General features: G+C 39.5%; 1 protein-coding gene across 1 annotated transcript in view; it reads right to left on the bottom strand.

Annotated features, from left to right (window-relative positions):
- Window positions 1-329: 329 nt before the first annotated feature.
- Window positions 330-13,476, bottom strand: part of dqx1 (DEAQ box RNA-dependent ATPase 1) — a 48,254-nt gene continuing 35,107 nt past the window's right edge. The window contains exons 7-12 of the mRNA XM_061876798.1: window positions 13,194-13,352; window positions 10,060-10,251; window positions 9,825-9,950; window positions 6,480-6,670; window positions 5,624-5,814; window positions 330-3,629 (exon numbers count right to left, since the gene is read on the bottom strand). Coding sequence (XP_061732782.1) covers window positions 3,458-3,629; window positions 5,624-5,814; window positions 6,480-6,670; window positions 9,825-9,950; window positions 10,060-10,251; window positions 13,194-13,352 — 1,031 coding nt within the window. The 3' untranslated portion in view covers window positions 330-3,457. The remainder of the gene's footprint in view (window positions 3,630-5,623; window positions 5,815-6,479; window positions 6,671-9,824; window positions 9,951-10,059; window positions 10,252-13,193; window positions 13,353-13,476) is intronic.

The following is a 13,476-nucleotide window of genomic DNA, read 5'->3' as shown; positions in this document are numbered from 1 at the left end:
TGTGGGCTCTACCGAGGATGTCGTTGTGGTTTGTGTTGTGGTTTGTGCAGCCCTTTGAGACACTAGTGATTTAGGGCTATATAAATAATCATTGATTGATTGATTGATTGATTGAAGGTAGCAGCTAGGACAGGGGTCGACAAACCAAAATGTTGAAAGAGCCATATGGGACCAAAAAAAAAAAAAAAAATTCTGTCTGGAGCCGCAAAAAATAAAAACCCTTCTTTCTATCAGTGATATAAAGAAGTCAACACTTGATATACAGTAAGTGTCTATATTAGCCTACTATCAGGTTCAAGTGCTGAAAAATAACACTAGTTTTACATGCATCCAGTTGAATAACATCAAAACATTTATTATTGCCACAAAGCCAAACATAAAAAGGAAGGCAGGATCCACAAAGAATGTACAAACAGAATTCTAGTATCAAAAATATGTTCTGCCATAATCTGGAGATCATCACACGCCGCAATGATTCTCCAGAGGCAAGATCTGCATAGATGCGGAAGGTCCAGCAGTGACAGCACTCGTGCTCAACATAGTGCAGGGGTGTCCACCGAGGGCCGTGTACAGTGGTACTTCGGTTTTTGTACGCCCCACTCTTGTATGACTTTGAAACATTTCACCAAAGTTTCGCCGCATCTATCATTCATGGAATCGAGTGTCCAAACAAAGCATCAGGTCTGTTCTTTCCTTTTTTAAATGGAGTACGACTGCAAAAGTCTTTAACCACAAGTGTCTTCAAAAAAGGTAAAATTGACGTCAAATGTACTATATGGTATGTACTTCACATTTAATTCTGCATGTAAAACTATTATTATTCTCTAAAAAATCTGGGTGTCTGGAACAGATTATCGTAATTGGATTTACGTGATTAATTCTTATTGGAAAATATGCTTTGGTTTTCATACGCTTGAGTTTTTGTCTGGCTAAAAACCAAGATGTAGTCCAGTAGAGTAAAAAAAAATATAACTAGAAAGCACCAAGAGAGCATACTGCAAAACTTAGGCATGTCTCATATGCGCAGGATGAAGTAAATGTCGTGAATCCTCTTTGGGACAAAGAATCAAACTCACAGAGAAGTTAGGCTTGGTTACGTAAACAAGAGGTAAAATAGTAGAAATTATCCAGGTCCAGCCCCCAAATCAAATCCCTTGGCTTTTTTTTTTTTCATCCCATTTCGGACAATTTCTGAAAGGTTCAGGCAACTCCGCCCAAAGCCTTTTTGAGCTATGCTGCTAACCACCTAAGCAAAACTAGGCCAATGAGATTAAGAAATTGTCAGAGATGCTTTGCCAAGCTTGCAACGGTAGGAACTCCACTAACTGAGGAGATGCAGGTCTTTCTCTGAGAGGGTATTCCTTGGAGCACTCACATTGTTGGAACACATCTTTAGAAAAGATCCCAGGTTCACAGGTGTTGTACACCTCACCAGAATGGGGCAGAGAAGACTGACTAGGCTTCATTGGGAGAAGGTTTTTCCAACTGCTCTGTCGTCAGCCACAGCCATTGTGAACTGACTCTGCTGATGCGGCGCTATGTCCCTGCTGGCTTTCTTCTGCTGTTCAGGCTCTAGCCCTACCACCTGGAGGAAGTAGCGCAATGATTTTGCTGGGAACAGGTATTGGTATTTGGCTTTTTTGGTTGTTGGGAAGTAAATAGCCTAACTTCTCAGGGGCCTGTGAGCTCAACAACTATGATGTCTTTTGTGCTCCTGGTAAGCAGGACCACGTCTGATCGGAGCTGGGACACTGCCCCATGTTTTGTGGGAAGACAAGCTCCCTCTTCAGATCCCCACATCTCCCAGTTGGAGGCACATAAGTTATAAAACGGGTTATTGGCCACTGTGGGGATCTTAAGAGCGTTTTCCCCTTCTTTCAAAAAGGCTATGCCATAGGCCTGCTTGTTGTTGGTTTTGACTTACTATTATTCCACCGTTTTGACAAGTTCTGTAAGGACCTTGTCTTGCCTCCATCTGTGGTGCCCTTGGACAGCCGGTCAGGATGTGGATTAGTGTACAAGAGGCTTCTTCACATTTCTTACAAGTCTTTCGCTCAGTCCCAGTTGCCAAGTGGTCAGTCAGAGCGCAGGAGAAAGCTCAACTTCCCATGGTCAGTTTGCCACAGTTCCCTCCAGGTCGGATCAACCCTTGGAGGGAAATTCAATCACTTTCACCTGGTGGTCTTCCTCTGCTGCCTGATGGATTCTGTGTAGCAAGAGGCCTCTTCTTGGTCGAGTGTGCAAGGGCCAGACGTCTCTGGCATATCACGCCCACGATTTCATGGTGTTTCCGAAGGATTCTGCTTTCTATTGCAACTTGATAAGGTTCCCAGCTTTTGCCGCTTGATGGCCTTGTCTGTGTCTTTCACAAGGAACGTACCAACTGCCTTTGACTGGCAAAGGAGGCTTGGTGGTCTTCCTGTACAGATTGGTTGTGCGGAAGCAACTTGCTTTCCATCGCTTTATTCCTTTCCATTTCCATGGCCTTTGATACTAAAATAAGGCAGACTTTTCACCTCTCAAGTTGTGGTTGGTCTCGTTTGCTTTGTTCCAATTGTTCAGATCCTGCCAATGCTTTTGTCACCACTGCCCACACTTCATCCGTGGTATGTAAGGACAGGGCTTCTACGCAAATTATGCACTGTGCGTAGGCTCCCCTTCTCCCGTAGTTAAAAGTACATGTGTAAAAATAGTTTCGCGCAAATAAAAATTTGAAGATTTTGCAAATAAAATTTTGCTCAAGGCCCCAATTTGTGTGTACGTATACACAATGTGTGGCAAATTTTATTTATTTAATACGTGTTTGATAAACTAAACTAAAACTAACATACCACTATAGTAAAAAAAAAAGTTTTTATTTAATATATATTTATAAATAAATAGTATTGAAAACCGAGGTACCAGAGTACTGACAAATCACAGGATGTTTTGTAAACAGTTAAAAGCCAACCACCATATATTAAGAAAGATATGTATAAGCGCTAACAATCTTTGTCTGTTATAGCATATCATTAGTAGAACATTTTAAACATTTTCTCATTAAAAGATGCCATATTGCGGTTTTTTGTTCTCCCTACTTTTATTTTTATCCTTTTCTTTGGCTTGACTCTATTTTTAGAATGTGAAATGGCCAATAAAAAAGGGGGCTGTGGACCACACTCTGGACACCCCTGCTGTAGTGTACTGTATCATCCTATATCTAAAATGACACTTCAGGTTCATTTAAATGTTGAGCTTCCCTTTCCCTTGCATCTTTGTGCAAGTCACTATTTTTCTGAAGAATGAATTCAAGGAAAAAATATCCACTGTAAACATAAAAACAATTAAATATTAGAAAGTTAGAAATAAGTTAACAGTACACCAGAATGTGCAGAACGAGCTTGAATGTAAAAACCTAACTTAAAACGATTAGTGTTTTCCAGCAAATGATAAAAGCGTGTCACATAGTTAATGATGTTCATTGGACAACACAGAGCTCAGTGCTGGACTGATTGTGCGTCTCTCCCAACCAATGAGGTGCGCCATCTCCAGAGGAAGGCTCGACGCTCTGCCTCAGCTTGATCAGCAGCTCCTTGCCATCACTAGAGGGGAGGTTTCCCAGGAAGTACTGAGGCACGAGCTCCACCAACCTGCAGCACGGGACAACAAAAAATGTGCTTCAGATAGCAAATTTTGCATTTTAATTATTGGTCTAGACCTGTGGTCCCCAACCACCGGGCCGCGGCCTGGTACCGGGCTGTGGCTCGATTGGTACCGGGCCGCTGAAGAATCTTTTATTAATTGTAATTTTTTTAATTAATTTTTTTTTTTTTAATTAAAAGAACCTAAAAAACACAAGATTCACTCACAATTAGTGCACCAACCCAAAAAACCTCCCTTTTTCATGACGAAAAAAAAAAAAAAAAAAAATCGCTAAAATCCGTCCTATTTCGACCGCCACGGACACAAAGATCATTATTGGGTTCTCACGTCGCTTTAAGTATCTAGTTGATAGAAAAAGCGCTATATAAATCCAATCCATTATTAATATTATTATTCATGCATTTCTTACGTCTTGTCTTGAGTACTGTAACGTATTATTTTCGGGTTTCCCTATGTCGAGCATTAAATTATTACAGTTGGTACAAAATGCTGCTAGACTTGACAAGAACAAAAAGTTTGATCATATTACGCCTATACTGGCTCACCTGCACTGGCTTCCTGTGCACCTAAGATGAGACTTTAAGGTTTTACTACTTACCGGTACGTAGAAAATACAAAACTGTCTAGCTCCATCTTATCTTGCTGATTGTATTCATTGGCGCCAATCTACATTTCTGTCAATGGGTGCTCGGATGGCGGTAAATCTGACGCTACTTATGGGGCGGGGGTTATATTGTAGCGTCCCGGAAGAGTTAGGGCTGCAAGGGGTTCTGGGTATTTGTTCTGTCGTGTTTATGTTGTGTTACGGTGCGGATGTTCTCCAGAAATGTGTTTGTCATTCTTGTTTGGTGTGGGTTCACAGTGTGGCACACATTTGTAACAGTGTTAAAGTTGTTTATACGGCCACCCTCAGAGTGACCTGTATGGCTGTTGACCTAGTATGACTTGCATTCCTTGTGTGCGTGACTGGGCCGGCACGCAAAGGCAAGCGCCTTTAAGGTTTATTGGCACTCTGTAATTCTCCCTATGGTCCATGTGCACAGCAGCGTTTTAAAAAGGCATACATTTTTGAAACCGATCATTTTAAAACCGATACCGATAATTTCCGATATCACATTTTAAAGCATTTATCGGCCAATAATATCGTCAGTCCGATATTATCGGACATCTAAAATCAGAAAGTTTCAGTGTGCATATGTTTCTGTTGTCTACAAAATGATAATGTGCGTCTTTGGTAAAAGCAAAATCCTAATTTAAATAATGTGGTCACTTTTCAGTTGCACGCGCAGTGTTAGTAGACCACACGCAACGCGCTCACTCATAGTGCATGTTATTTTATTTTGTGCACATGTTGCTTAGCGCGTGGTATTTGGATCTTAGTAAATCAGGCCGTCAATCTTTTAATTGTCGAACTAAACTGAGAAGTATGGCAAAATGCAGGGTGCGGTGATAGATACTTACTTCACCCCCCTCAAAAGTCGCCATCTTGGCTAAGTAGCGAAAGGAGGGGAGAACTTGAGTGGTAAAAAAGGAAAGAGGAGGATGAAAAAGCGGGTCAATACTGCGATCGTTGTTTGCAGTAAGTGCACAACAGTCATAAATAGATTTGGGACGACACAACGCTGTCAAAATGTTTGCAATGCAGTATGCATTAAGGTGACAAACAGTATAATATCCATGTGGATTGCTGGTTTACAAAACACAGGATAAGTTGTGGATTCCTCTTTGCTGGCACATACTTGCGAGTGTTTGGTGATGACTGGTGAATGGGTGCTTTGCGATTTGGACGCATCATCAATAGTGTGCCCCAAGGTCACTGTGCGTTTCGGCCTTATCACTAGACGCCCTCTACAGGGGTGGCCAGCCACAGGGTGATCGGCCCAGGGCTTGCGTCAATCCCAATTAATCATGAGTTGCTTGAGCAGCAGACTTCTCATAGGACTATGTCTCCTCTCTTTGTTCAGGCAATAATTTGACATACATTTGGGGGTGGACCTCAGAAACAATGCGGATGCAGTTGTCAGAGGAGATGGTGAATTCGTGGTAGAGGACCCAGGATGGATGGGTGGGACACAGCTGATGACAAAGGTAGAAAGAGAAGGGGTGCAGGTGAGCCACATGGCGATGTGTCAGCAGGAGGTAGTTACCGGAACCATCTACGTCATGAGCCACCTGGGAAGAAAAGAAGTACAAGTCCTGTAGAAAACTTAAGACAGAAATTAGACTTTTTTTTTAATGCTGCCACAGCAATTTGAAAGATGAAATCGAAATGGAGGGATCAACGCCTGTTTTTAAAGTCTGAGGAATAGAATTGTAAGACAATTCACTCGCCCTTAGAAGACACTAATCTAGGTGATGCAAAGGTTGCACTATACTCTAGCAGAAGGAGTTGATAATGTCAGCCAAAGGCGTTGAAAACAATTTCAATTTAATTTAACCAAGAAAATATTGAGAAGCTGTTCATGGCACATATGACTAAGGAGGCGTGAAAGTTCACTCTCCAAGGTAAATGCTGACATTAATATTACATTACTTCATAATACTCCTGTAGTTATACAAACAAAGCAACAAATCCAGAAACTTTTTATCGTTTGAATGTACACTATGAGACTCTAACACAAAAGCACTTCTCCACAAGCAGATAGTGCTTTCCACCATCCGTAAGCGCTGTTTTTATCTTTTCACATTTAGTCCCTCACACAGCGCCATTAAAAAGTGCATGCACATTTGTCATGGCTAATTGTGCAAATTAATGACATATCTCTAGTAGACAGAGCTGGTCTTTCTTATATTTCAAACAGTTAGCGTTGAAGCATGAAGTTCAAAAAGTCGCTTACTTTGAGAAATAGGCCGGAGATGAGGGCCCTCTTAATATTTGTGCAGTTGTCTTGGCATCCAAAAGCAGGAGGCGACACAGGAAGTTCTATTCGCTGCATGACCTCCAGCAACTCGGCCCTGATAACCACAGCTAGATGCAAGGCCGCATGGTTCAGGAAATGTGTTGTGCACCATGCCTCATCCTGATTATCTGCAATTAGCACATGTAGATTAGTTGTCAACTTACAATATAAGTGCTAATGATCAGTCATGAGCTATTTAAAACTATTGTGTGCTCGGGGAGCGAAGATCTTTATCATTAAGTTTGCCTATCCATCCATCCATATTCTATCGCTTGTCCCTTTCGGGGTCGCTGGAGCCGATCTCAGCTGCATTTGCCTAGCTTGAAGCTAATGTTAGCCACACAGAACCGTGCAAACATCAGTCCTCTGTCATAACTCACTGGTCATAATGCCAAAACAGACCAAAATGAGCATTTATGAATATGAATCTTGTCTCATACTTTTTTGTTCAGAACTACAAATGAAGCGCCACACATTCGAACAAAAGCCTACAGCTGTAAATACATTATATCTTGCGGTTTGCACCAGGTATCAATACTGCGACCAAAATTGTTCAATCTCGATATAAACATTTGTAAAATTACAAAAGACTCATAGTTGGTATTTTTTGCAGATGATATAGTACTTTATTGATATGACGGTGGTTTGTTCAGGAGAGAACACACAGAAGCTAACACAAATAACAGAAGAAGTCAATAAATTAAAGAGATGGTTTGACATAAATAGACTTCCCGTGAATCTCAGCAAAAGCAAAATAATGCTATTTGGTAAAAGAAAGTCAAACAGAAATGCAAATAGGCAGAGGTTAAAATAAATCTAATTTCAAGGTGTAAAAATAGATAATAAAATGAACTGGAAATCGCATACTAAAATATACACCATAAGGCAGAAATAAATACCTCAATAATGACTAAAGCTAAACATGCTCTGGACCAGAAATCACCCCATATTCTCTACTGCTCACTAGTGTTAGCATATCTGGATTATTGTGTAAAAATATGGGGAAATAACTACGAAAGTATGCGTCATTCAAACCCTTTATCTATTGAATCAAAAATACGGATACTCAATGATTTGGCGCATTTGCAAACAGAAAAAATATTCACAAATCAAACCTGCTACCTCGAAATGTACAACATTTTTTCTCTCAATAAAAGAGGAGAAAGATAACCTTACATGCATGTCTACCATTCAGATTGGACATTGCATTCAGGACAAAGCAAGGCATACATTACTTACATGTGTCCAGAAATGTTTAAAATGTTTTTTTTGTTTCATTTATTCAATAGAAAAAAAGATTTAATTGCTTCTACAGCTTTAGCGAAAATCTTTATAAAGTTGTTCCAGTTTTTGTTTTAGTACCACAGGTAATAATCACATGTCAACTTTTTAGACTGCCAAAGCACATTCCAAAGGGAATCTAAAGTAAGATGTATTTTATTAGAACCTTTATGAAATCTAGTTACTTACCCAGTTGCAAAACTATGTACAATGTCCCATACTTCACTTAATCAAATATACTCGGGGACGGCGTGGCGCAGTTGGGAGAGTGGCCGTGCCAGCAACCTGAGGGTTCCTGGTTCAATCCCCACCTTCTACCAACCTCGTCATGCCTGTTGTGTCCTTGAGCAAGACACTTCACCCTTGCTCCTGATGGTTTGTGGTTAGGGCCTTACATGGCAGCTCCCGCCATCAGTGCGTGAATGTGTGTGTGTATGGGTGAATGTGGAAATAGTGTCAAAGCACTTTGAGTACCTTGAAGGTAGAAAAGCGCTATACAAGTATAACCCATTTACCATTTACTCATTTTCCAACCAACAGCATTAAATGTATACCTTTAGATTTTTCAGGGGAGTAACTTGACAGAATATTAGTATTACCCTCTGTTAACACAAATATTCATTTAAATACAACACATTTAATTTGGTGCCATATACTACAAACCCTGTTTCCATATGAGTTGGCAAATTGTGTTAGATGTAAACATAAACAGAATACAATAATTTGCAAATCATTTTCAACCCATATTCAGTTGAATATGCCACAAAGACAACTTATTTGATGTTAAATGATAAACATTTTATTTTTTTGCAAATAACCATTAACTTTAGAATTTGATGCCAGCAACACGTGACAAAGAAGTTGGGAAAGGTGGCAATAAATACTGATAAGTTGAGGAATGCTCGTCAAACACTTATTAGGAACATCCCACAGGTGTGCAGGCTAATTGGGAACAGTTGGGTATAAAAACAGTTTCTGAAAAAATGCTCAGTCTTTCACAAGAAAGGATGGGGCGAGGTACACCCCTTTGTCCACAACTGCGTGAGCAAATAGTCAAACAGTTTTAGAACAACGATTCTGAAGTGCAATTGCAAGAAATTTAGGGATTTCAACATCAACGCTCCATAATATCATCAAAAGGTTCAGAGAATCTGGAGAAATCACTCCACGTAAGCGGCATGGCCGGAAACCAACATTGAATGATCGTGACTTTCAATTCCTCAGACTGCACTGTATCAAAAACCAACATCAATCTCTAAAGAATATCACCATATGGGCTCAGGAACACTTCAGAAATCCACTATCGCTAAATACAGTTGGTCGCTACATCTGTAAGTGCAAGTTAAAGCTCTGCTATGCAAAGCGAAAGCCATTCATCAACAACATTCAGAAACGCCACTGGCTTCTCTGGGCCCGAGATCATCTAAGATGGACTGATGCAAAGTGGAAGTGTTCGGTGGTCTGACAAGTCTACATTTCAAATTGTTTTTGGAAATATTCAACATCGTGTCATCCGGACCAAAGGGGAAGCGAACCATCCAGACAGCGGAGACCCCGGATTGTTGAACGACTAAAGCTCTACATGTAACAACAATGGGAAATAATTCCACTTTCGAAGCTTCAACAATTACTTTCCTCAGTTCCCAAACATTTATTGAGTGTTGTTAAAAGAAAAGGTGATGTAACAGTGGTGAACATGCCCTTTCCCAACTACTTTGTCACGTGTTGCAGCCATGAAATTCTAAGCTAATTATTATTTGCAAAAAAAAATAAAATAAATTTTATGAGTTTGAACATCAAACATGTTGTCTTTGTAGTGCATTCAACTGAATATGGGTTGAAAATGATTTGCAAATCATTGTATTTCGTTTATATTTACATCTAACACAATTTCCCAACTCATATGGAAATGGGGTTTGTACATTCAGCCAGACTCCAATTGTGGTGGGGACCCTGGAAGATAAACTATGCACGTACACTATACAGTGTATATGTACTTACGCTCCATGTAAGCATTGTAGATGTTGATGAGAGACATGTGGTCGCCGTCTGTGTGCATTAGAGGTCGCCAGTGTGCAATGGCAGCCTCCTCTCTGTTGGCTTCTGGTGTCAAGTAGCAGGAAGGAGCTGACAAAGAGACCAACATCAGATCATTAACTTGAAAAAACTAACATGACTTTTTATTACTCTACCGTCATGGTGAGGTCAGTGGATAGTTGACTTATTTTTTTTATACCTGTCAACATGGCAGCTATTGTGAGCAGCTCGTTAACACAGTCGTACTCGCACGCAGCAATCAGGGCTTTAGCTAAATGTGGCTCCAACGGCAGTTCTGACATGATGATGCCCACTTCTGATAGATTACCATCATCATCTAGTGCTGCCAAGTAGTCAAGGTCCTCCAAGGCCTGCATTAAAGCCTCAGGGGCTAGAGAGAGGATGAGAGAAAAGTAGACGTGTGAATGACAGAAAAGACAGCACTACAGATATATTAAGTTTTTAATGGGATCAAAGAGTCCATCCATCCATCCAATTTCTACTGCCTTTCCTGTTCGGGGTCGCTGGAGCCTATCTCAGGTGCATTCGGACGGAAGGCGGGGTACACCCTGGACAAGTCGCCACCTCATCACAGGGCCAACACAGATAGACAGACAACATTCACACTCACATTCTCACACTAGGGCCAATTTAGTGTTGCCAATCAACCTATCCCCAGGTGCATGTCTTTGGGAGGAAGCCGGAGTACCCAGAGGGAACCAAAGCAGTCACGGGGAGAACATGCAAACTCCACACAGAAAGATCCCGAGCCCGGAATTGAACCCAGGACAACTCAGGACCTTCGTATTGTGAGGCACATGCACTAACCCCTGTACCACCGTGCCTCCCGGATCAAACAGTCATTATCATCAATCATTACGGCCCGGCAGTTGTTTAAATATTTATTAACATTATTAGAATTACCATTATTCTTGTTATTGTATTACTGATATTCCTAACAACCACACTACCACTATTAAAACCTAACCCTGATACATATATCAGTATTGGTTATAAAAATATCAGACCTGTACTAGACAATATCAGTAAATCAGATATCGATAATCAAAAGCCAAAACCGGACATCCCTAAGAAGTATAGGAAAAACTGTTTTACCAAAATGTTGTACAGTGTTTACTCGATAATTGCAAGGCTTACCTTGAAGTCGTACTGTTAGGGAATTTTTTGCAATGTATGTACGCTATTTATTTTATGATTGTTATGGATATTACAAGGTACTCAAAAGGTACTTTAAAATCCGAAAAAGTGAACTGTGAAGTGGCAGGGGAAAATTGTGGGATGAATTGATAAATGCAGACAGACAAAACTAACTGAAACATTGTCAGGAAAAGTCAAATATCCGTTAAAACATAAATACCTGAATAATTCAATAATAAGTTCAGGATAACTGATATCAGACACATCAGTTCTGAGCATATTGTCCCTCCCTACCCAAAAACAAGTTCAGGATAACTGATATCAAATACATCAGTTCTGAGCATATTTTACCCTCCATACCCAAAACCAAGTTTAGGATAACTGATATCAAACATCAGTTCTGAGCATATTTTCCCCTCCATACCCAAAAACAAATATCGAGTGCAACAAAACAAACACCATGTGCTTGTGCTTTTTACTTAAACTTACTCATATTAGTAGTACATTAGCTCCTTTGCCACCCCAGGAACTTTACCTTTACACCGTAACCAGGAACTTCACCCTGTAAGCCCGATTGGATAGCAGTAACTGGGGCTGAAATAAAAATCATTTTAAAACTGACTCACACCTGAAAACCCAAACTGGCCAAATTGACCATTTTCTTCTCAAAAACACATTTTGTTAAATATATACTACCTCTACATTTCAAAATAGAACACATTTCTTTGCACACACTAATTTTACCAAAACAATGGAAATTTGACCCTAAAATGAAATAATTCTGTCAAAGAATAACACGTGTTTTCCCTTCACAAGCTACGTGCTGTCAAAGAACACTAGGTTTCATAATACCGGTAATGGCTATTATTGACATTGCACAAACTGCACATACTTTTATGTTTTAGTTTAACATATATTTGCATATAAAACATGCAATTCACCATTATTGTTAAAAAAAAGAAGGCACGTTTGGAGTTTTCCGCATGCCTTTTGGCAAACAAGATGTGCCTTTTTATTTTTACTTAGTGTATCTGCTTTTTTATTGCCACTACTCCATAAAGCCCAGCTCTTTGGAGTGTACAACTTATTGTGGTACTATGCACAGACACTCCAGTCTTTGCTGTGGAACTCTGTAGCTCCTTCAGAGTTACCTTTGGTGTTTCTGTTGCCTCTTTGATTAAAAGCCTTCTTTGTTTTGGTGGGCGACCCTGTTTTTGCAGGTTTGTTGTGGTCCCATGTTCTTTCTAGATTTGATGGTGCTCCGAGGGATCATCAAAGATGTGGATATTTTTTTATAACCCAACCCTGAATAATTTTGTGCCTTCTGGAGATAAAAGATTGCACCAGAACTTTTTAAGGTGTAGCAAAGGGGGTGAATACATACGCACCTGCCAATTAAAGTGTTATTATTATCTTAAATTATTTCTTCATATTAATTTTTTGGTCATTTTATATAATACACACACACACATATATATATATATATATATATATATATATATATATATATATATATATATCCTATTTTGGATAAATATGAATTGATTTTGAATCTGAATAAATGAGAATCACGATTTGCATTTGAATCAAATTTTTTTCAGCGCACTTATTACCTCTGATCTTGAGTCAGAAGCACTACTTTGCGCCACAATGTCCACCAAGACAACTTTTTAATCTATTTTTAACCCTGAATAATTTTGTGCCTTCTGGAGATAAAAGATTGCACCAGAACTTTTTAAGGTGTAGCAAAGGGGGTGAATACATATGCACATGGCAATTAAATTGTTATTATTATCTTAAATTATTTCTTCATATTAATTTTTTTGTCATTTTACATAATACACACACACACATATATATATATATATTTTATTTTGGATAAATATTAATTGATTTTGAATCTGAATAAAAGAGAATCACGATTTGCATTTAAATCAAATATTTTTCAGCGCACTTATTACCTCTGTCTGATCTTGAGTCAGAAGCACTACTTTGCGCCACAATGTCCACCAAGACAACTTTTTAATTTATTTTCAAATAACATTGCGTGTGCTGCCTTTGTTCTATTGAATCCAGAAGAAGTTCTGGAACTTGAGATACATAGCTCTAAGCGTTCATTATATTTAATCCCATATTATGACAACCTCAGTCATTTTTATCATAGTTAAAATCTACCTGGTCTGTCCAAGAACTTGCATTGTCCCATGTCAGCAATATCCAGCCTCTTGAGCAATAGGACTAAGTGGCTTAGGTTTTCCTCCATTACCCGCGGACAATAAGCTGCCTCCAATCCACAATCATACAGAGACTGTGGGTATAGGTACACACACAACCCTAGAGGATATTGAGGAACACACAGAAAACTGTTATGACAGATGACTTCCTCAAATCAGACATTGTCCAAAAACTGTTTCAAATATTTCAAATCCATGGAAACGAATTTGCTACATTGTGCTGT

Source organism: Nerophis ophidion, linkage group LG17 (genome assembly GCF_033978795.1).
Source record: "Nerophis ophidion isolate RoL-2023_Sa linkage group LG17, RoL_Noph_v1.0, whole genome shotgun sequence".
NCBI classification, from domain to species: domain Eukaryota; kingdom Metazoa; phylum Chordata; class Actinopteri; order Syngnathiformes; family Syngnathidae; genus Nerophis; species Nerophis ophidion.
This window is presented reverse-complemented; position numbering and strand designations above follow the sequence as displayed.